The sequence below is a fragment of the Pleurodeles waltl genome, chromosome 2_2 (genome assembly GCF_031143425.1).
Source record: "Pleurodeles waltl isolate 20211129_DDA chromosome 2_2, aPleWal1.hap1.20221129, whole genome shotgun sequence".
Classification (NCBI taxonomy): domain Eukaryota; kingdom Metazoa; phylum Chordata; class Amphibia; order Caudata; family Salamandridae; genus Pleurodeles; species Pleurodeles waltl.
The window spans coordinates 590,884,509-590,909,448 of NC_090439.1; the positions used below are offsets into that span (position 1 = coordinate 590,884,509).

The following is a 24,940-nucleotide window of genomic DNA, read 5'->3' on the forward strand; positions in this document are numbered from 1 at the left end:
TTCGGCTTTTTATATAAATCTTAAGACCAAGATCATCGGAACTGGGTAAGTACTTTTCAAGAAATACATTTTTGAAGTTTAATCAAAAATAGTCTTTTTGTGCGCAAATAAGCACCATGGGAATCAATGGAGGATCACTGTTAAAAATACAAATAAAAATCATGCAGTTGGTTTACCAAGTTCTTCTTTTGCTGGCTGGTTTAGGTTGTTGGTGGGCACACAGTGCCAGCTGGATAAGTTTGGGCTGCTCCCGGTTCCAATGGGAGCAGCAGGAGAAGGTCTCTGGAGCTGGTGCAGGGTCATTGGAGTGTAGAGGTCACAAGTGGTGGGGGACCCTAAAGCACAGTTGGTTCTTCATTGCAGGGCACAGGGCGGCTGGGTGCAGAGCGAATCGGTGAGCCAGTGTAGGAGGCTGGCCTGGCTTCTACTGGGTACCTTGGGTACTTATACCAGGTCCAGTTATCCCTTATTAGTGAAATGTAGTAGTGTTCTAGCAGCTTAGGCTGATAGAGGTAGCTGTAGCAGAGCAGCTTAGGCTGAACGAGGAGACATGCACGCTCCTGCAATACCACTATAGTTACTTAGTACTTATACTAAAGTAAAGACAATGCTCAGTGTTACCAAAAATAAAGGTAGTTTATTTGGGTGACACAAGGCCAAAAAATTTTAAAGGCATTACTCCTTCTGGAGGAAAGTATTATTCACAATATATACACCAAAATAGGGTAAGTAATTAGACATAGGATAGTGCAAACAATAGGAAATGCTATAGAATGCAATGCGAGAAAAAAGGTCTAGGGGCAACACAAACCATGTACTAAGAAAGGGGAACGCAAATCCTGAATTCCCCCCTACACAAGTGTAGTGTGTAGAGAATTGCTGGGAGAGTAAGAAAACCACAAAGGTGAGTAAAATACCCCACCTAAGAGCCCAGAAATGTAGGAGTAAAGCACTGCAAGTTTCCTTAGGACACACTACAAGTCATGATTAGAGTTAATACAAGAACCAAGCAAGACTGCAAGGAACAAATGGTGGATTCCTGGACCTTAAGACCTTTAAAGAGGACACCAAGTCCAGAAGTCGGAAGAAGTTCCAGGAAGGACATGAGCCCATGCCAACCCAGAAGAGGGTGCAAAAGAAGAGTCCCCGATTAGACGAACACTACAGAAATGCACCAAGGGAAGATGGCTGTGGGTTCCTGGGAGATGCAATGGATGTCCCACTTAGAGATGTTGGATGCAGGTGGGTTTCGGTGCTGGATTCGGCCAACAAGCCTTAGTTCAAGCAATGTTGCGGATTGCTTCAAAGTGGAGCTGCCTGGACCCAGGAGGGACCTGGGGGCCTCAACTCGGACTGAGGAAGCAGAGGGGGCTCCCAACACTGGAGGGAACCCACAGTTGACCAGGCAGCACCCACAGAGGTCCAGGACATGGGGACAAAGAAGGTGCAAATTCCAGTTGTTACAGCACTACAAAGGAAGGTCCCACACCCCCGGGGGGGACAACTCAGCGAGTTGAGCAGTGCAGGATAGAGTGCTGGGGACCTGGGCCAGGCTGTGCACGAAGGATTCTTGCAAATAGTGCACAGAGGTCTCAGGAGGTGAAGATGACACGGTGCACAGGAGTACTGTCCCAAACGGGGAAGGCAAGCTCTTACCTCCTCCAAATTTGGACAGCAGGGCCTTAGGACCATCTGTGTCTAAGGGGTCCACTACCTGTGTTCCAAGGAGCACGCTCGTTGCCAGGAGAGGAGTCCAAGAGAACCGGTCGTCGTCTTAGAAGGTGCCTGCTTGAGCAGGGAAGTGACTGTCACTTCACTGGAGATTTCTTCGGTCCTTCTGGTGCAGGGTGAAGACAGTGAGTCCCCAGAGTGTGCACACCGTGGAAACTGTTGCAGTTGCTGGCTGGAGCTGAAGTTGCAAAGGGAAAGTAGTCTGCGGTCGATCCGAGGTCAGAGGATGAAGTAGTAGTTGCAGAGGATCCCTGCTGGAAACTTGCAAGTAGAATCTGAAGAGAAACCCACAGGAGAGACCCCAAATAGCTCTGAGAAGGGGATTGGCTACCTTATCAGGTATAGACCTATCAGGCGGGGAGTCTGAGGCTGAAGTCTGGGATACACTGGAAGAGCTCTGGGCACCACCCCCAGGGTAGTGATGGACAGGGGAGTGGTCACTCCCCTTTCCTTTGTCCAGTTTAGCGCCAGAGCAGGGACTGGGGGTCCCTGAACCGGTGTAGACTGGCTTATTCGAGGAGGGCATCATCTGTGCCCTTCAAAGCATTTCCAGAGGCTCTGGGAGGCTGTAGGAAAGTACCATCTTGCCTGGCATGTTACCCCCATATTTCACTGTATATATGTTGTTTTAGTTGTATGTGTCACTGGGACCCTGCCAGCCAGGGCCCCAGTGCTCATAAGTGTGCCCTGTATGTGTTACCTGTGTGATGACTAACTGTCTCACTGAGGCTCTGCTAACCAGAACCTCAGTGGTTATGCTCTCTCATGTCTTTCCAAATTGTCACTAACAGGCTAGTGACCAATTTCACCAATTTACACTGGCATACTGGAACACCCTTATAATTCCCTAGTATATGGTACTGAGGTACCCAGGATATTGGGGTTCCAGGAGATCCCTATGGGCTGCAGCATTTCTTTTGCCACCCATAGGGAGCTCTGACAATTCTTACACAGGCCTGCCACCGCAGCCTGAGTGAAATAACGTCCACGTTATTTCACAGCCATTTACCACTGCACTTAAGTAACTTATAAGTCACCTATATGTCTAACCTTTACCTGGTAAAGGTTGGGTGCTAAGTTACTTAGTGTTTGGGCACCCTGGCACTAGTCAAGGTGATCCCACATTGTTCAGGGCAAATTCCCCGGACTTTGTGAGGGCGGGGACACCATTACACGTGTGCACTATACATATGTCACGACATATGTATAGCGTCATAATGGTAACTCCGAACATGGCCATGTAACATGTCTAAGATCATGGAATTGTAACCCCAATGCCATTCTGGCATTGGGGAGACAATTCCATGATCCCCCGAGTCTCTAGCACAGACCCGGGTACTGCCAAACTACCTTTCCCGGGGTTTCACTGCAGCTGCTGCTGCTGCCAACCCCTCAGACAGGTTTCTGCCCTCCTGGGGTCCAGCCAGGCTTGGCCCAGGTAGGCAGAACAAAGGACTTCCTCAGAGAGAGGGTGTTACACCCTCTCCCTTTAGAAAAAGGTGTCAGCGCTGGGGAGGAGTAGCCTCCCCCAGCCTCTGGAAATGCTTTGATGGGCACAGATGGTGCCCATCTCTGCATAAGCCAGTCTACACCGGTTCAGGGATCCCCCAGCCCTGCTCTGGCACAAAACTGGACAAAGGAAAGGGGAGTGACCACTCCCCGGACCTGCACCTCCCCTGGGAGGTGCCCAGAGCTCCTCCAGTGTGCTCCAGACCTCTGCCATCTTGGAAACAGAGGTGCTGCTGGCACACTGGACTGCTCTGAGTGGCCAGTGCCAGCAGGTTACGTCAGAGACTCCTTCTGATAGGCTCTTACCTGTGTTGCTAGCCTATCCTCCTTCCTAAGTAGCCAAACCTCCTTTTCTGGCTATTTAGGGTCTCTGCTTTGGGGACTTCTTTAGATAACGAATGCAAGAGCTCATCAGAGTTCCTCTGCATCTCTCTCTTCACCTTCTGCCAAGGAATCGACCGCTGACTGCTCTGGACGCCTGCAAAACCGCAACAAAGTAGCAAAGACGACAACTGCAACCTTGTATCACTGATCCAGCCACCTTTTCGACTGCTTTCCTGGTGGTGCATGCTGTGGGGGTAGTCTGCCTCCTCTCTGCACTAGAAGCTCTGAAGAAATCTCCAGTGGGTCGACGGAATCTTCCCCCTGCAACCGCAGGCACCAAAAGACTGCATCACCGGTCCTCTGGGTCCCCTCTCAGCACAACGAGCGTGGTCCCTGGAACTCAGAAACTCTGTCCAAGTGACTCCCACAGTCCAGTGACTCTTCAGTCCAAGTTTGGTGGAGGTAAGTCCTTGCCTCCCCACGCTAGACTGCATTGCTGGGTACCGCGTGATTTGCAGCTGCTCCGGCTCCTGTGCACTCTTCCAGGATTTCCTTTGTGCACAGCCAAGCCTGGGTCCCCGACACTCTAACCTGCAGTGCACGACCTCCTGAGTTGTCTTCCGGCGTCGTGGGACCTTCTTTTGTGACTTCGGGTGAGCTCCGGTTCACTCCACTTCGTAGTGCCTATTCCGGCACTTCTGCGGGTGCTGCTTGCTTCTGAGTGGGCTCTTTGTCTTTCTGGACACCCCCTCTGTCTCCTCACACAATTGGCGACATCCTGGTCCCTCCTGGGCCACAGCAGCATCCAAAAACCCTAACCGCGACCCTTGCAGCTAGCAAGGCTTGTTTGCGGTCTTTCTGCACGGAAACACCTCTGCAAGCTTCTTCACGATGTGGGACATCCATCCTCCAAAGGGGAAGTTCCTAGTCCTCTTCGTTCTTGCAGAATCCACAGCTCCTACCATCCGGTGGCAGCTTCTTTGCACCCACAGCTGGCATTTCCTGGGCATCTGCCCACTCCCGACTTGATTGTGACTCTTGGACTTGGTCCCCTTGTTCCACAGGTACTCTCGTCCGGTAATCCATCGTTGTTGCATTGCTGGTGTTGGTCTTCCTTGCAGAATTCCCCTATCACGACTTCTGTGCTCTCTGGGGAACTTAGGTGCTCTTTGCACCCACTTTTCAGGGTCTTGGGGTGGGCTATTTTTCTAACCCCCACTGTTTTCTTACAGTCCCAGTGACCCTCTACAAGCTCACATAGGTTTGGGGTCCATTCGTGGTTCGCATTCCACTTCTAGAGTATATGGTTTGTGTTGCCCCTACACCTATGTGCTCCCATTACAATCTATTGTGACTGTACATTGCTTGCACTGTTTTCTATTGCTATTACTGCATAATTTTGGTATTGTGTACAAATATCTTGTGTATATTTGCTATCCTCATACTGAGGGTACTCACTGAGATACTTTGGCATATTGTCATAAAAATAAAGTACCCTTATTTTTAGTATATCTGTGTATTGTGTTTTCTTATGATATTGTGCATATGACACCAGTGGTATAGTAGGAGCTTCACACGTCTCCTAGTTCAGCCTAAGCTGCTCTGCTAAGCTACCTTTTCTATCAGCCTAAGCTGCTAGACACCTCTTCTACACTAATAAGGGATAACTGGACCTGGTGCAGAGTGTAAGTACCCCTTGGTACCACTACAAACCAGGCCAGCCTCCTACAGAGGCTACCCCTCCCAAGCCTGTAACACCTATTTCGAAAGGGAAAGGGTGTAACACCCTCCTCCGAAAGGAAATGCTTTGTGCTGCCTTCCTGGGACTGAGCTGCTCAGACCCCAGGAGGGCAGAACCCTGTCTGTGAGGTGGCAGCAGCTGTAGCTGCAGTGCTAGCCTCAGAGAGCTGATTTGGCAGTGCTGGAGGTCCATAGTGGAGCCCCCAGGATGCATGGAATTGCCTCCCCAATACCAGATTCGGAATGGGGGGGGGATAACTCCATGATCTTAGACGCCTTACATGACCATATTCAGAGTTACCATTGTGAAGGTACATATAGGTATTGACCTATATGTAGTGCACGCTTGTAATGGCGCCCCCGCACTCACAAAGTCCAGGGAATTGGACCTGGACTGCATGGGGGCACCTTTGCTAGTGCAAGGGTGCCCTCACACTTAGTAACATTGCACCTAGCCTTCAGTAAATAAAGGTTAGACATATAGGTGACGTATAAGTTACTTAAGTGCAGTGAAAATGGCTGTGGAATAGTGTGTGCACTATTTTACACAGGCTGAAGTGGCAGTCCTGTGAAAGGGTTTGTCTGAGCTCCTTATGGATGGCAAAAGAAATGCTGCAGCCGATAAGGATCTCCTGGAACCACAATGCCCTGGGTACCTAGCTACCATATACAAGGGACTTATAAGGGGGGGGGAGGTCCAGTGTTCCAACTGGAATTGGAATATGAAGTCACTAAACTATAGTGACTAATTTGGAAGCAGAGAGAGCATAAGCACTGAAGTTCTGATTAGCAGGAACTTCAGTGTCACAGTTAAGCACTACTGACAACAAACACATTGGCCACAAACTATGAGCACTGGGGTCTTGGCTAGCAGGATCCCAGTGAGACGGGCAAAACACACTGACAAATAGGGTTTTCACTATGAGCACTGGGGTCCTGGCTAGCAGGATTCCAGTGACACAGTAAAAATACACTGACACACACTCATAAACAGGCCAAAAGTAGGGGTATCCATGCAAGAAAGAGGCTACTTTCTCACAGCCAGGAGCTGTGTGCAAGGATGCCCTCAAGACCAGGAAGTAAGTTTGTGCAAGGGGCGTTTAAAGAACAGGGACACTCTGGCGAGAAGTCGGGGTTGCTTCTGAATGCCCTCAACTGGGGCTTCCTCCTGGTCCTTTTGCAGCCCTGGGTGGACTGGTTTTCTTGGTGTCCGATGTTGACTGACCAATAACCAGGGTATTAGCACGAATTGGCCAGTGCTGTGCCACCAAACTCGCCACACTGGTAGGGTTTATCCTCATGGTCGCAGGGGTGCTGTTTGCTCGAGCTGCGGCGTCCAGTTCGGGAGTTAGCAGCTGGTCAGTGAAGTGCCCCTCACTGGCTTGCTGGTTCCTTGAAGTTTTAGAGTGGTACCTCCACTCTGAAGGGAGTTCTCTGGCGATTGGCGAAGCCTGGAGGTCCTGTGGGGTTTTTGCACAGTTGCCCAGCAGCTCCTCAGCAGCGATTGTGGGGCCTGGGTGCAGCAGACAGGGTTTGGTGCCTTTTCTTTGATGCAGCAGGTCCACACTTCTAATGCCTCGGATCTTCTTGATGCTGGTCTTCTTTTGTCAATCGAAACCGATTTCCTGCTCTAGGTATGCCCGTTAAATACTGTATTCAGTGGGCGTTTTGGGGGAACCGGATAGTGACCAATGGGTCATCTACCTTAGGGTGGCTACACACACTAAGTGACCACTTTCAGTGGGCAGAGGTCACATCCCTACACCTGATTGGCTATTTTCCTTCCATCGAAGATGGAGGAAAATAAAATGGAGTGTCCACCTCTCATGCAACACCATGGAGTGATGCATGCTGGGTAGGGCCACTCTACTATCCTAACTTTGAATTTCCTGCTGTTGTCCTCGCCAGAATTGGGGGTTTGCAACAGGGCGGCCCTCTGCTGCCAGCAGCAGGCCTGGTGGTCGAGTTTCAAAGGTAGTAGGCCCTTTGAAGCTCGCCGCCAGGACAATGCACATTCCTGAGGGAGGGGGTGTTAGCACCTCCACCCAGGAAGGCTTTGTCTGCAACCCAGAGAAGAATCTCTCACCCCAAGGTTGTAGATTGACTGTCTGGAGGTGGCAGGCTGGTTAGAACCAGTCAGCAGCCATGCCAGGGTAGTTCGCTTTTGTAGGGGGCACCTGTAAAGTGACCCCTGGGTACATTTAGTAATAAATCCAATTTTAGTACCAGTTTGGATTCATCATTCTGAGTTGTCTGATACCAAACAACCCAGGGTTCAGAGTGGCAATCATGAAGCTGTGAAACTCATGTTGACCAGTGCCCAGCACATGTGTTAAAATGAGTAGCCATTTTAACACATGTGCTGGCCCTCCGTATGCCAAGGTTTGATAAGGACATAGTGGTGGCATATTGCTCATGCAACTATGCCCTCACATAAAGTATGGTGCACCCTGCCTTAGGGATGGAAGGCCTGCCAGAGGGGTGACTTACCCATATTGTATGCAGTGTTTAGTTGGCAGGGTACACAGGCCATGTCAAAGTTTACTTTGTAGGTTTGCATCAGAGAACTCAGCCTGCAATGGCAGTGCTAGGGGTACTGTAATGCAAGGCCCTAGATGGTGGTACAATAAGTGCTGCCTCCCTCAGGGGCCTACCTTTAGCACCCCATGCCCTGAGGGCAAGAAATATAGTGGTAGCTAAAAGGGGTCTCCAATTGTGCCAGCCATCACAACAGTTTTAGGGAAATAGCTCTGGCCCACGGAATCTGATTAGCGGGGGCCCTAGGCACTAAAATTTATAGGCTACATCATACATCAGGCAAAATGTGGGGGGCTAATAATGTCAAAGAGAGGCCTCTCCTCACACTACCCCTCTCCCAAATGAAAGAGGACGAGTCTACCCTTTCCCTAGTGATCTTCCTCATCTAAGTGGAAGAACCTAGATAGGCCATCTGAATTGGCATGGGCCGTCCCAGGTCTGTGTTACACTTGAAAGTCCACTCCCTGTAGGGAAATGGACCACATTAGCAGTTTGGTTTTTTTTCCCTTCATCTGTTGTAGCTGTCTGAGAGGCCTGTGGTCAGTCTGAAGTATGAAGTGAGTCCCAAACAGGTATGGCCTCAGCTTCTGCAGGGCCCAAACCACAGCAAAAGTTTCCCTCTCTATGGCACTCCAATTTTGTTCCCTATGGAGTAGTTTCTTGCTTATAAAAGAAACTGGCTGGTCATGTCCAGCCTCATTTTTCTGGGAAAGGACCGCTCCTATCCCCATTTCAGAAGCCTCTGTTTTGACTATGAATTGTCTGGAGTAGTCCGGTGCTTGTAGGACTGGAGCAGAGCACATAGCATTCTTCAGCATGTCAAAGGCTTTTTGACAACTCACTGTCCAGTTAACTTTTTGGGGCATTTTCTTGGAGGTTAGTTCTGTTAGAGCGGCAACTATAGTGCATAATACTTCAACAAATCTCCTGTAATATCCAGTCAAGCCAAGGAATGCCCTGACCTGTGTCTGGGTAATGGGAGTATCCCAACCCAGAATGGTCTGGATCTTTGGTTGGGGAAGTTGCACCTTGCAAACACCAACCAGGTGGCCCAAGTAGACAACAATTCTGTGCCTTATGTGGGAACTTTCTGGCCTTGATAGTGAGCCTCAAGGACCTTCCCTATGTGAATCAGGTGAAGTATAGACAGCTATGTCATCCAAAGATGCTGCACTAAAAGATTCAAGCCCAGCAAGGACTTAGGTTACCAAACTCTGAAAGGTGACAGGTGCATGTTTTAACCCAAAGAGAATAACAGTGAACTGATGCCCACTGGGAGTAGAAAATGCTGACCTTTCTTCTGCTACTGGTGTCAGGGCAATCTGCCAGTACCCAGATGTTAAATCAAAGGTACTCAGATATTTAGCTGACCCTAGCCTATCTATGTGCTCATCAGCTCTTGGGATTGATTGAGCATCTGTTTTTTGTCATAGAATTGAAGCCCCTGTAGTCCACACAAAACCTAATTTATGTTTTCTCTCCTTTAGAGTGACATTTGGGGACAACAGGGCTAGCCCGGGGGCTGAAGGTTCAATGACACCCAAATTCAGAAACTTTTTAACTTCTGCCTGGATACTCTGACATGGTCTGACTGTCTATAAATCTTGCTCTTGACAGGCAAGCTGTCACTGGTCTCCACATCATGAGTATACCAGTTTGTCTTTCCAGGTCAGAGAGAATAACTCAGCATTCAGGTTGAGAATTTGCCTGCAATTAGTTTGCCGCTGTTCTGTGAGGGTGTCTGATAAAACCACACCATCCACAGAGCCATCTTGTGGGTTGCTGGAAAGGAGATCAGGGAGAGGTTCACTCTCATCCTCCTGTCTCTCATCTGTAACCATAAGCATGGTCACATCAGCTCTATCATAGTAGGGTTTTTAGGTGGTTGACATGTATAATTATTTTGGGGTTTTTGCAACTGCCTAGGTCAACTAAACTGACATCCCCTTTTCTATCAAGTACGGGATAGGGCCCAGACCATTTGTACTGGAGGGAACTTGGAGCAACAGGCTCCAACACCCAAACATTCTGCCCTAGTTGGAATTCACCCATTGAAGCTTTCTGGTCATATCATAGCTTTTGCAGCTCCTGGCTGGCCTGAAGAATTTTCCAGGCTTTCTTCATGTACTTAGCCATTCTGGAACATAGGCCAAGCACAAAGTCCACAATGTCTTGCTTGGGCTCATTGAGAGGCTTCTCCTAGCCATCCCTAACAGAACTTAGTGGACCCCTAACATGGTGCCCAAACAAATGTTTAAATGGAGAGACGCCTACTCCCTCTTGTGGCACTTCCCTGTAGGCAAACAGCAGGCAAGAAAGCAGGCCATCCCATCTCCCTCTGAGCTTCTCAGGGATTCCTCCAATCATGCCTTTAAGGGTCTGGTTAAATCTTTTAACCAGCCCATTTGTTTGAGGACGGTATAGAGTGGTAAACCTAGAGGACACCCCACATTCCTTCCACACGTGTTTTAAGTTTTCATACATGAAGTTTGAAACCCAGCCTGATACTACCTCCTTAGGAAACCATACTCTGGTAAAAATACCCAGGTGGGCTTTTACAACTGCAGGCGCAGTAATGGTTCTAAGGGGTATAGCCTCAGGGTATCCAGTGACATGATCCACTACTACTAGTATGTATATGTGCCCTGATGCAGTTTGTGGGTCAAGGGGGACAACAATGTCGACCCCTATCCTTTCAAAGTGTACCCCAACCACCATTAGTGGCATTAAAGGGACCATTAAGTGCCCACCTGCTTTGCCACGAGATTGGCAGGTAGTGCAGGACTGGCAAATGGACTTCACTTTTTGGGACATTCCTGGCCAATAAAAGTGGTTTACTAACCTACTCCAAATCTTATTTTGGCCCTGATGCCCAGCTAGGGGAATGTCATGGGCTAAAGTGAGGAGATATTCTCTGAATGTCTGGGGCACTACCACCCTCCTGATTGCACCAGGTTTGAGGTCTCTAGCCTCAGTGTACAGAAGCCTCTCCTCCCAATAAACCCTGTGGGTACTATTGATATTTTCTAACTCCTCCTGTGCAGCTTGCTGCCTTAGGCCTTCAAGAGTAGGGCAAGTCCTCTGCCTCTGGCATAGATGTTCAATGAAGGGTCCCCCTGGGCCCAAGACCTCTGGGTGGCAAGGCCCAAGCTCTGCAGGCTCAGTTCCCTCCAAGAGGGGTACTGATTTGGGATCTGTTGTGAAGCTGATTCCCCAGTTTTTCTGCCTTTTCTCTTGGAGGCTGGTCCACTATTTCAGGATCCAGCTTTCGTTTTCCCTCTGCAGTTTGCTCTGTGCCCTAGTCTTGACACATGCCCATTCTGGGATCCCTAGCATTGTGGCATGGGTCTTCAGTTCTACTTCAGCCCAAGGGGAATGCTACAGATCATTTCCAAGCAGGCAGTCTACTGGGATGTATGATGATACAACAACTTCTTTTTGCCCTACTACTCCCCCCAATAAAAGGTTACCATAGCCATGGGATGGAACTCTGTCTCATTGTCAGCATTGGTGCCAGGATAAGACCTCCCTACCAGGTACTGTTAGTGGACCAAGTGCTAAGTTACCATGGTAACACTAGCTCCTGTGTCCCTCAGTACTTCTACCCATTAATCAAAGAGTGCTGTCTGTATTTGTGCATATTACTTGGCCAGACAGCACAGGATAATTCTATCCCACCATCAGGGACTAATGTTGCCTCTGTGGGATCACTGACATGGTCAGGTCATACCTCTGATCCCATCTGGAGATTAGCAACTGTATTTACTGCAGGTTGACTAGAGGCATTCTTTTAGTTTTTACAGCTCAAGTCTCCAGTTTGGTGCCCTTTTGTTTTGCAGTCATGGCACCAAGCCTTGATGGAATAGAAGTTCCTACCTTTATACCTACCCTTAGGCTGTGAGAAGTCTCTGGGCCCACCCTCCTATGCAGGTTTTTGGAGGGCTTGAGAAGACTCTGTTATTTTTGTTTAGGCTCCCATCTTTCTCTTGGGAGGCTTTTGGCCTCTTTCTTTTGGTCTCCCCCACCAGTGGTAGTTTTGGTTACCCTTGTTTTGACCCAATGGCCTGCCTTCCTCCCCAGCTCTTGAGGGGAAGTGGACCCAGGTCTGTCAGATGTTGAGGTAGCCTATCACTGAAACAATTACTTAGCAGATGCTCTTTCGTGAATAGGTTATACAGCTCATCATAACCTTGTGCCTTGTTTCCAGCTAACCAACTACCCAGCATTTTTACGGAATAGTCCACAAAGTCTACCCAAGTTTGGCTCTGGGTTTTTCGAGCCTCCCTCAACTTTATACAGTACTCTTCAGTTGTAAATCCAAAGCTCTCAATCAGGGTACCCTTCGCGAGGTTATAGGATTCAGAATCTGCCTCATTCAGTGTCAGTAGACTATCCCTGCACTTTCCTGAGAATAACTCCCACAACAGTGTGCCCCAATGCTTTTTCTCAATTTCCCACCCAACGCAGGCTCTTTCAAAAGGCAGAAAATTATCTGACTATATCAACCCCTTCAGTGAAGGGAGGGACAGCTCCTTTTGGGAGTTCGCTGTTGAAGGATTTCTCCCTCAATACCTGTATGCTTCCACCATAGATGGGTCCTAAACCGAACTCTTTCCTTTGCTTCTCAATTTCCAAAGGTTGATTCTCTAGGGCCAGTCTTTTGGTCAGCTTGGCAATGTCCAGGTCTGCTTCGGTGGGTGCACTAATGCTAGAGAGAGATGAGCTACCTTCATCTCTTCTGTCCACAGCTTCTTCATCCACCACAGATGTATCACCATCATCATCTCCTTCATCTGGGGGATTCTAGCTCTCATGCTGGGCCACTAGAAACCTAAGTTTCTCTGCAGTGGGGCTTTTCCCAGTATGAATTTGATACAGTTTGCAGAGTTTCCTTAATTGGTCACAGCTATATGGCACATAAGGTTCCAGGTTGAACTCCTGGTTCTAGGTCTCTACGTCTGTCACTTGCGTTTTATTAAAGTTGGGACATTTTTATGAATTTGGAATCCCCTTTTTGGACAGGCCAACTAAAGTAAGGACTTTTAAAACTTTCAGCTAAAGTAGTAGGGACCTAACCAGGGACCTAACAATTATTTTTAAAAACTGCAAAAAAGTGTTTAGCCAATTGAAAATCAAAAACGTAATTAAAGGCAATTTGGAGAGTTATCCGTATGCTCACAAATTGACAAAGTGGTGTCAGCAAATGCACAGTCCTTACCCACTGTTGATACACAAAATTTAGGAGGCTGCCTCTCTTTGTAGTGTGCAAAGCTAGGCACACTGTGCAGGGAGTCCAGGCAACCGCACGTTGGTTTACAGGGGAGAAAACTAGACCACCTTATACTTACCACTTTTTGTGGTAGCTTGGTCGAGCAGTTAGGCCAATCCTGGGGAAGTGCAAAGCATTTGTTGTATTCACAATGTCAATCATGCAACTCACACACTCAAAGAAATAACTCCAGACCAATTAAAAAAAATTACTTCAGATTTTGATGTAAATTTAAAAACCAAGATCATCGAAATTAGGTAAGTACTTTTCAAAATGTGAATTTTTGAAGTTTAATAAAAATAGTCTTTTATGCATAATTACACACCATAGGAATCAATGGGGGGGGGGGGGGGGGGTCACCGATAAAATGACAAATATAAATCATACAGTTGGTTTACCACTTTCTTCTTTTGCAGGTTGGTTGAGGTCATCGGTGGGCATACTGTGCTAGCTGGACAATTCCGGTAGGGGGGTCGAGGTGGCAAGGGGTGGGGGACCCATACAGCACAGTCGGTTCTTCAGTGCAGAGCGGCCCGGTGCAAAGCAAATCAGTGAGCCAGGAGCTGAGCGCATGGATGCCCTCAGGAGCAGGAGGTAGGTTGGTTCAAGGGAATTTTCCAGGACAACAGGGGCACTCTGGCAGGAGGTCTGGGTTGCTTCTGCAGTCCCTCACCTGGGGCTTCTTCTTGGTCCTTTAGTAGTCCTGGGTGAGCGTTTTTTTCTTGGTGTCCAAGATTCTCTGACTAATACCCAGGGTATTGGCACGGATTGCCAGTGGAGGGTGCTGTGCCACCAAACTTGGCACACTGGTAGGATTGTCCTCATGGTCAGCGGGGTGCAGTTTGGTATAGCTGCGTCCGGTTCGGGAGTTAGCGGCTGTTTAGTGAAGTGACCCTCACTGGCTTGCTGGTTCCTCAAAGTTCTAGAGTGGTACCCCCACTCTGAAGGGAGTTCTCTGGCAATTGGCAAAGTCTGGAGGTCCTGTGGGGTTTTTGCACAGTTGCCCAGTACTGTACAACTTCGCATAACAACACTGGATCGATTGCAAATGCATGAGGCCACACTCTTCATATGACTTGGAAACAGCCAAAGGCACATTTCATGGTGGTCCGTCACTGACATCTGCTTCCAACACATGGCATGGCTTCAGCTCCTTATTTTTTAGGTTGGGTCATTGTTCCCTGGCACACTGGATTTGAATTTGAATAGGAGCCAAGAAAATACAAAAATGGGAGCATAGCTTTGGATATGCATACAATGAGGGACAGAAATTAAAGAAATTAGTAATATGCAGTTAGAAGTATCCATCTCAAATAATTCCACAGCAAATTCATTGAACAGCTGATGAGTACACAAGCATTTTTTTTTTCGCGTGTTGCCTTTCTGTGACAATTGCATACAGAAGGCATAAAAGACTTAGCAGATATCCGTGGCTTTGTAAGACTATAAAGCGTTGCTACTTTAACACCATACAACATCAACACATATGCCAACATTTTAGAAGAGGAAAATTAAAAAAAAAAAAATCCTGAGAATGTAGTTCCTCTGTTAACTTCTATTGAAGCAAAGGCAATTTAGGCAAGAGAGAGCCAAAATAAAGCCTATTTTGGCTTCAAAAATCAGGAGTCTCCTGCCTGAATCGGGTCTATTGTCATGTATGCATCAACAAACCTCGTTTTAGAGCAGGACCACAAAAGGATATGTAAAGTAAACAACATGTAAAGTAATATAATACTTACTTTATCCTTCTCAGCAACATATCGAAGAACAAGTCCAAGGACTTCAGCAGCTGCTGCGTACACCTCCTGGTACCTTATCAAGGCTAGGTTATTGGTTAAAGCTTGGAAGTACCTACAATTTGAATATGATAAAAAATGGACACAACATGTAAGTATATGTAAGAATCTAATTGTGTAATGTATTAAAATATTATGATTTACAGTAGTGTCCTCCCATTTGCCTACTGGTGGTGTTTATACACTGTGAGTGCAAATCAATTAAACCACTGATCTCAGGGGATGACTTCTGGTTCAATGTCTTGTGAAACTAGTAATACATGTGCCAATGTAAATACATAACTGCTAGACCATTTTGGCAATTCCTTACCTCTGCACTTTGAGGTCTGGAAAGGCCTTTGCACAAAAGATATTATTGCCACAACCTTCAAACATGTAAAAAGAAAATGTTACAAGCGAAAAGACAACTGTTGGGGCTGGCAGTGCACAAACAAGTTAAAGATACATGGAAATCACACGTAGAGGCAACACAAAGCAATTCTGCTGGAACCCATGCGGTCATAGGCCAATATATATAGACAATAGGTACCAATAAAAATTACATTTCCAATAAGGGTATGTTCTTCAGACCTACATAACTGCCCATCTCTGGACATCAGGTTGAAAAATTCTGGAGAATTTATTAGATTTTCATTCAGTTTTCTTAGGGTCTTTACGTCATTAGACATGTTTTAAATTGACCTCTAAGGTTTGGAAAAATCACAGGAATATACGGAACTCCTCCCTTTAGAGGCTGACAAACAACAGAGTCTCACTAGAATATCTAGATGGTGGATTTTAACCAGTTATTGATGCCAGCGAGAAGCTCACCTTCTTCACACCCATCTCTTGAGAACTGAAGTATAGCATGGAAATAACAAATATAAAAATAAGGGATACACGCACCTCAATCTGTTCAGGTCTGGTTTGGAAATTAAAGCAGAACATTTTCACAGGAACCTCAGTAAAGAAGCTTTCAATCAGTCACACTCAGCAAGCATGCACATGCAATGCCTCTCCTAACAGCAAACAAGAGACTTCTGCTCTTTCACACAATCAGAAGATACACAAAAAAAAACAATTTCAGAGATTAAATGTCTCGTGGCCAGTAATACATCAGATAGCAGAGAATGGCAAATCCACCATATACCTAGGTAGCAGATGGTGAAAAACACCTACAGTCAATACGTACTGGTTTGTAACATTTATATAGTGCTCACTGCTCCTATGTGGGGTGCCTGAAACACTTGCCTACATGGATTGCACCCTACACTATGAATGAATTTGTGGTTGGAAGGGTGTTGCCTTGATTTGATCCTACATTAGAAGTGGTTCAAGATTGTGAGTGATTGACACAGAGGTATTGTGTTCTGGGACTCAAAACTTAACAGTGTGAAGGATAAGCAGGCCTTTTACGGTTTTCAGTAATCTGGCAGCTTCGATCAGCCCTGGAAGTCTCTTTATATTACTTAAGATCACAGGCTACGAGCTGGTTATCCCACAGTGTTGTCTATTCTGAAAATTTTGTTAATATTTGTGGTCTTGAGCAGGCAAAGATTGGGATCGTCAGGCAAACTGCTTGGACGCACGCTGTTACAATCACTGTGGGGAGATGGGTTCTGGTTGCAGTACCCCCACACTTTTTGCCTGGTCTTTAGATGCAACTTCGACTGAAGTGCACTGGGTTAGTGTTCCTTCCCTTAAACAAGACACCTGATCACTTGATCCTCAAGTGACTAGGCCTTCAGCCCCCTGTGAGTCCCAAGTAAATGGTACCCCTAGTACCTAAGGCATGGGTACTGAAGAAGGCCCCTTGGCAGCAGCACAACTTGTGTCCCTTGCGGCACCCAGCACCAACCTTATGCAGACTAACATTACAGGCTGCGTGACAAGGTGCTCCTAATATTGAAAACACGACATGACACACAGCCTGTGTGCCAAGTTCCCTAAATCCTGCATGCAATATATGCAAGTCACCACTCTTGCAGCCTTACAGGCCTAAGGCAGTGTGCATTATATTAAATGTGAAGGCATGTCTGCATGAACAGATATTCCCGTGCTATGCATTTGTCGATTCTCATAGTAAGTGCACAGGGAAGACATTTAAAATGTATGTGCTGGACACTGGTCATTATGAGTTTTACAGCTATATGATGGCTTCTCTGAATCCTGTTTGGTATCAAACATCTCAGAATAATAAACCCTCACTGACCCCAGTGATGGATTTATTAGAAAATGCACACAGAGGGCACCTTAGAGGTGCACCCTGAAAACCCATCAAATACCAGTGTGCTGACTGACTAGTCCCGACCCTTACTGCCCCCCCCACCCAAAAGTGAGAGCCAGAGATTGAGACGAAGGCATACTCTGGGAAGAGGTGTGACCTACTCTCACATGCAGGGTGGGCTTTCCGGGGCAGGGAGCATCAAAGGCCATGACACCTTTGTATTGTGACCCACGTCTCTTCAGAGGAGATGATTAACCCCCCTGGCTCTGACCCCACTTTTGGCGGCAGCAAAAGGCGTGAAAATTATTTAAATTAGAAGGAGTGCCGACCTCATGTAAGTCCCACCTGTAAGGTGAACGAGCTGAAGCGGTTAGTTTTTTACAAATTCCTTTATCTTGCTTGTAAGAAATTAGGACAATTGGGTTAGGGTTATGCCCACTTCCCAGCAGAAGTGGTCGAAAGAAGGGTGAAGTCACCCTAAAGGTGGTCTGTCCATTGGCTACCGCCTGGCATTCCCTGTAACACCCTAAATTGAGTATTTAGGTGGCACCCCTGAACCCCAGAACTCAGATTTTGACAACCTAAGAGGAACCGGACAAAGAAGAGTTGCACCCATAGGAGAAAAAAAGAAGCTGTCTGGAAGCAGCCCCCTCCGGTCTGCCTGATGACCTCGAAGGATCCTGCACAAGAAGCCAACTCATCCAGCCTTCAATAAAGATTCAAGTCTCCTGTGGGCAGGGGACTTGCCTGGCAAGAAGAACCTCCAAAGAAAACTCTGTAGCTGCTGGAGCCCTGGAAACCTAACACCAGAATTGACCACTGAACCTGACGGCCAGACAACCAAAGGTGCCAGCACAGGTCCCCAGTTGCACAGAGACTGAGTCCAGTGAGGTCTCACCCATCTTGGACTCTCCTGAGACGTCTGCAGTCTCTGCCGCCAGGCCCCCTTTCCCACAAGCTTGTGGAGAGAAAAAATCAGACCTCCCTAGCAACCACTGCATCCGTGATCCCTGACCCCTGCTGAGGTCGGGCACCGGAGCCAACAACATCCCCCAACAACTAAAAGCTCAAATGGATCCTGTGTCCACCACTGCTGGACTCTCCGATGACACCTGCAGCCTCAACACACAGGACCTCCTGACCGTGAGTGCTCCAGGACAAGAAAACCCGATGCCTAAAGACACCCTGCATCTGTTGTCCCTGGGCACAGGAGAAGAGGACCAAAGGTGCACCACGTCCTCAAGCACCACAAGTCTACTACCTACTTGTTGTCCCCGACTGGCTTTCTAGCCAGAAACTGCAGCCTTTCTTCATGAGGACCAAACTCCCGTAGGAAACCATTGGGCATCCGATGCCTTATTGTATCTCTGCACCGGGTTGCTCCAGTACCGCTCGGTGTGACCTGTTGGTGTGGTTCTGATCAGTAGTTACCATAACTCCCTGAGATTGGCTTTGTAAATCGTCATTAACCCTTTGTTTCCTGAACACTGTTTTTCCTCCATAGGATAACACTGAGAGAACTCTGCAAATTGCATCAAGTGTCAATTTTTTTAACTGCAAAGCATTTATTTGTAAAAGTCTACTTACCTGATTACAAACTGTAGGTAAGTACCCTCTTTTTGGCATGTTACCCCCAATTACTGCCTGTTGTCAGTGTGTTTGACTGTGTTACTGGAATACTGTTAACCAGAACCCCAGTGCTTATGCTCTCTCTCCTCTCAAGTTTGTCACTACATAGTGGTAACCCAGTATTTCATCCCAAATTGGCATATTGGTCACCCGTAGGAGTCCCTAGTATATAGTACTTAGGTACCCAGGGCATTGGAGTTCCAGGGGATCCCTACGGGCTGCAGCATTACTTTTGCCACCCGTTAGGGAACCCATTCAAAGGCTTCTGCAGGACTTCCATTGCAGCCTGCGTGAAATGGTGCATGAACCCTTTCACAGCTATTTTCACTGCACCAGGGGCCAGATGTATCAAAGGGTTTTACCCATTCTGTGTCTATGGGAAATGCTTTAGGACATATGGCCCCAGGTCACTTATAAGTTGCCTTTATGTCAGATCTTCCAACCCTGAAGACTAGGTGCAAAGTACCTGTGTGTGAGGGCACCCCTGCACTAGCAGAGGTGCCCCCATGTCGCCCAGGACCATTTTCCAGACTTGGTGAGTGCAGAGACGCCATTTTACGTGTGCACTGGACATAGGTCAATACCTATGTCCATCTTCACAATGGTAACTCCAAATATGGCCATGTAAGGTGTCTAACACTTGGGAATTGTACCCCAATACTGATTCTAGTATTGGTTGTAAACTTACACGCACTCTGGGGGCTCCACAGTGGACGCCCAGTACTGACAAACCAGCCTTCTGAGGTTTTCCAGGCAGCCACATCTGCTGCCACCTCACAGACAGGTTTCTGCCCTCCTGTTGCTCAAGCAGCTCGAGCCCAGGAAGGCAGAACAAAGCATTTCCTTTGGGAGAGGGGTGTTACACCCTCTCCCTTTGGAAATCGGTGGTACAGGCATGGGAGGGGTAGCCTCCCAGAGCCTCTGGAAATGCTTTGAAGGGCAACAATGGTGCCCTCCATGCGCATAATCCAGTCTACACTGGTTCAGGGACCCCCAGTCCTTGGTCTGGCACGAAACTGGACAAAGGAAAGGGGAGTGACCAATATCCTGTCCATCACCACCCCAGTGATGGTGCCCAGAGCTCCTCCAGAGTGTCCCTGGGTTTTGCCATCTTGGATTCCAAGGTGGTGGAGTACTCTGGGAGCATCTGAGTGGCCAGTGCCAGCAGGTGACGTCAGAGCCCTCCTCTGATAGGTGCTTACCTGTGTAGCTGACCAATCCCCCTTTCAGGGCTATTTAGGGTCTCTCCTCAGGGTGTTTCATCAGATTCAGATTGCAAGACTCCATCAGGAATCCTCTGCACCCTTTACTTCATCTTCTACTGACAAAACTGCATCTGGAGCCTCCAGGAACTCTACAAACTGCAACAAAGAAGCAAAGATGACTTCTGCAACATTGTATCTTCAGCTCCTGCCAGCAACTGTAACTGTTTTCAGGTCGTGCATCCTCCGAGGACTGCCTGTCTTCAGCCCGCACCAGAAGAAGCGAAGGAATCTCCCTTGAAGTGAAGGAGTCACTTCCCTGCTTCAGCAGGCACCTCTCTGCAGCGACGACTGGTGGCGTGGGTCCCCTCTCCTGACGAAGTGCGTGGATCCAGCCACATAGGTGGTGGACCGAAGTGACCCCAACTGTCGCAAAATCCAACTGTCCAACTTTGGTGAAGGTAAGAGCTTGCTTCCCCACCCGTGCACCACGTGTTTTGCTGTTGCCAAGGCTTGTGTGCGACCTTCCACGAAGTTCTTTGTGCACAGCACTGCTCTGCCCCCCACCACTCCTTCCTGCGACGCACAGCTTCCTGAGTGGTTCTTCGGCGGCGTGAGATCTCTTTGTGTCATGCTATGTGGGCCTCCATTTGCACCTTCTTTGTCCCCGTGCTGTGGGACTCCTGTAGGCACTGCCTGGTCTTCTGAGGGCTGGGTTGCTGAGAGCCCCCTCAGTTTCCCCCTCCTGGGAAGAGGCCACCAGCTCCCTCCTGGTCAAGGATAGCACCATCTTCCTCCAACTGCAAGCTTTGCATGTGCCAAGGCTTGTTGGCGGAATCCAGCGACGCAAACCAGACTGCAATCATCCATCCGACGTTGGACATCATCTGCACCAACCAGGAACCTGCATCAGTCTTCTTGGGTGCAATACTGACTGTTCTTCACCGGTGGTTCTCCTTTTGCACCTTCATCCGGGTTAGCAGGGGCTCCTGTTCTCCCTTGACTCTTCAGTGCTTCTTGGACTTGGTCCCCTTCTTCCCCAGGTCTTCGGGTCCAGGTGTCTTGCAGTCTCTTTTGGTTCTTGCATAATCTTCTATCATGTGTTCTTGTGTGTGCTAAGAAACTTACTGTGATTTACTCCTACTTTCCTGGGCTCAGGGGTGGGTTCTATTACTTACCTTTGGTGTTTTCTTCCACTCCCACAGCCCCTCTCTACACACTACACTTGCCTAGGTGGGAAACCGACTTTCGTATTCCACTATTTTAGTATATGGTTTGTGTTCCCCTTAGGCCCATTGATACCCATTATGATTTTCACTATTTGCACTTTTTTCTAACTGCTTTTACATCTATTACTGCATTCTAGTATATATACTGTGTACATTACTTACCTCCTAAGGGAGTATAGTCTCTAAAGTATTTTTGGCATCTGGGTCACCAAAATAAAGTACCTTTATTTTTGTAACACTGAGTATTGTGTGATTACAGTGGTATTGCATGAGCTTTGCATGTCTCCTAGATAAGCCTTGGCTAATCAGCTACAACTACCCCTAGACAGCCTGGCTTCTACACACTGACTACATTTCACTAATAAGGGAAAACTGGACCTGGTATAAGGTGTAAGTACCTTTGGTACACATTACAAACCAGGCCAGCCTCTTAGGACAAACCTCTTCTGTTCGAAACAAATATACAAAGAAAAATTTTGTTTTTCTAACTTTTCTCAGATTTATTCATTGAGTGTGTGTCTCATTTATTGCGAATGTAAGTGCAACAAATGCTTAGCATCACCCTCTGATAGGCCTAACTGCTCGCCCACACTACCACAAATAGAGCATTAGTCCTAGCTACTTTTGCCTCTATCACACCAAATGGGGAACCAACAGACTCTGCACAGTGTACTTCATTTTAGTGCACTATACAGAGAGCCAGCTTCCTACAATCACACTTTATGCTATTCTAATGTTTCACTCCCAGACTTGAGACACTGATACGGTACCTTTAGTTTGCTCATATCAGTGTGGAGGATGGTGTGGTGTTATGGAATGTATATGAGACTAATTCAAGGTTTGATTTGTAAGGGATCCTGTTAGGACATTATGGAGGCAACTTAAAGTCATTGGTTTGCAAGTGGTTAATACTGGTTAGGGATAGTCTATACTTGATAGCGTTATCTAACTAATGTTAGAGCTATCCTTCATGGTAGTCAATTATATTGCATATCAGCCTTATAAGTATAATCTATTCTATTGGCTATTTAGGGTATGAGATGTCTGTCACTTTTGTTGCAAACACTGACAGCCAACTCTATAACATACCTGGGCTGTACTGCAGAAGGGAGTGGTATTCTACCCAATACCGTCTGTATAATATATACTTGTGGCGTGTCTTGATGAGAAGTACTGTTAGAAACTGGGAGCAATTGCCTATTACAAAATATCTGTACTCTATTGGATTTTCTGATATGTTATATTTGTTAGGATGATGAATTAAAGGATATGCCCATTTACTACTTAAAAATACAGTGTGTGATTTAAAGAAAATAGACCCACCACTGAGTGAGGTGATGGCCCAAGAGTTAGAAACAGGGCTCACATTGGAGGAGGTAAACTTGGCACTACCGTCCCTCCCGACTGGGAAGATGCCTGGGAGTGCAGTTTTCCAGCCAAATTCTATCAGGCGTTTACCACGGAGGTGGCACATCATCTTCTTTAGGTGTATATGGAAGCAAGTAAGAGGGAAACTCTCCCTTCCACCATGAGAGGGCAGCATCATTATGGTCCTGAAACGAGGAGCGGAGGAAACTGACCCATCTGCCTATCACCCACTTATAATGATTAACCCAGACATGAAAGTCCTGTGCAAGGTTCTGGTGCTTCGACTGGGACAAGTAATCCCCCACCTGATGCACCAGGATCAGTGTGGGTTCATACAGGGAAGCAACAATATGATGAACCTTAGGCACCTAATGCATGTCATACATGAGGTCCAGGACAGAAAAGAGGAATTTGCTGTGGTCTGCATTCACACTGCCAAGACCACTGACACAGCGAACTGGCAGTACCTAATGTCTGTACTTGAATCAAAGGGTCTTGGCCAGAGCCACCTTCTGTCAGGGTCAGACTTAGACGTCTTTGCTCTGATCCCATGGTGCTGAGAAGGGGTACGTGACAGGGCTGCCCGCTCCCGCCACTACTACATGCAATAGAATTGGAACCGCTGGGTAGCCAGATCTAAGTAATTTTGATTTGGGGGCATCCGACTGGAGGGGGAAATCACTTAGGGCCTGATTAAGACTTCGGTGGAGGGGATTACTCCGTCCCAAATGTGACGGATATCCCGCCCGCCGAATTATGAGCCCATTATATCCTATGGAACTCGTAATACGGCAGGTGGGATAACCATCACATTTGGGACGAAGTAATCCCCTCCGCCAAAGTTGTAATCAGGCCCCGAGTGTCACTCTACACAGATGACACACTCTTTTACCGTACCGCTCCGAGAGTCTACCTTCCTTTGCTTACAGTACCCCAACGCCTTCAGAGACACCTCTGGATTGTGAGTTAACCAGCGCAAGTTGCTGGTGTTCCCTTTGGGTTTTCTGGGGGGGGGGGGGGGGGGAAAGGGGGTAAGGTATCAGGAGCTGTGGACCTTCCCTCCCTGCCCTTGAGATGGGAAACAGACCAATTAAGCTACTTGGGAATGCAGATTGCATAGATGGAGAAGGACAGAAAGCGATACAACATAGACAGAGTACTGGGGAGCCTGAATGGGTTGATACAATTCTGGAACACACTACCACTATTCCTAATGGAACGTGTGGTGGTGGCAAAGATGGTGTTCTTGCCGAGATGCCCCTATACTTTGCAGCATTCATTTTACCTACTGCCGAGAGCAAACGTCTGGTGCCTGAATTCCCTACTCACATCACTCATGCGGCAGGGGGACAGAGTGGCTCGCGAGTATTTTACCGCACAACAGGGAGGAAGGACTGGAAGCCCTAAATATGGAAATGTATTATTTAGCCTCCCAACTCCAGCAAGCGGACCACTGCCTTTCAGAGGGGTACAACTGGGAGAAAAGATTGTTGTCGGATGAGACTCGGCTTGCTGCATTAACCCAATTGCTACATAGCGGTGGGAGGGGCAAAGCTGTGGTACCTTATCTTTTAAAACATACAACAACCCTTTGGGAACGGGAGGTGAGGGTGGTGGTGAGAAAGGGTCCTTCTGCTAGAGAATTTACTTTTGGGACCTTCCAACATTCCGTAACCTTGCTGAATCTGTTGATGTTGGTGATTGGTGCGAGAGGGGTTGTGATACACCTAGGAGGCTGGCTCAGTTTACAGTGTACACCTATGGTTGGCACCCTATAGTGAGTCCAGGCAACCGTTAGTGATAGTGTTTAGATGTCCAGATAGCAAGACCTCTCTACGGGTAGCTGTGGTGAGCAGCTAAAGCTTATCTAAGATGAATGTAACCCACTTGCAATACCACAATAATCAGTCAGTAACTGTACACAAGAAAGAACCACAACAGATGTGCAAAAATAAAGATTTCTTTATTACAACACTAAAGACTTCACCTTCACCTGGAGATATCTACACACAAAATATACAGTTAGAAACAATCAGAAATAGCATAGGAATACATTGGGCCTATGGGGGGAATGGGGGAAATGGCAGAGGCAACCAATCCATATACTAAGAAAGTGGTATAAGAATGGAGGTGCCCAACCAAGGTAAGTGTGTTACACTCCCATGGGCTGGGGGAGTAAAAAAAAAATACCAGAGGTATGTAACTGTAATCCCACAGGCGCCCGGGTGCAGAGTTATTGAGCCAAGTGTCCCACAGGCTATCGTCGCATTGGATTTTTACGGATTCAGAACCCTTCTCAGTGGACCCAGAGGAAACCAGTTGGCACAAAGAAGGTTGGAGAGTGCCCACTCCTGTGGATACCCAGAAGATCGGAGTACCTACACTGGGGATTCCTGGTG

The 24,940-nt window shown here is 47.5% G+C and overlaps 1 protein-coding gene across 2 annotated transcripts in view; it reads right to left on the reverse strand.

Annotated features, from left to right (window-relative positions):
* Positions 1-24,940, reverse strand: part of PRKDC (protein kinase, DNA-activated, catalytic subunit) — a 2,139,921-nt gene that overhangs the window by 964,689 nt on the left and 1,150,292 nt on the right. For both annotated transcript variants that reach the window (XM_069220133.1, XM_069220131.1), the window contains exon 52: positions 14,851-14,962. In XM_069220133.1, the coding sequence (XP_069076234.1) occupies positions 14,851-14,962 (112 nt within the window). The remainder of the gene's footprint in view (positions 1-14,850; positions 14,963-24,940) is intronic.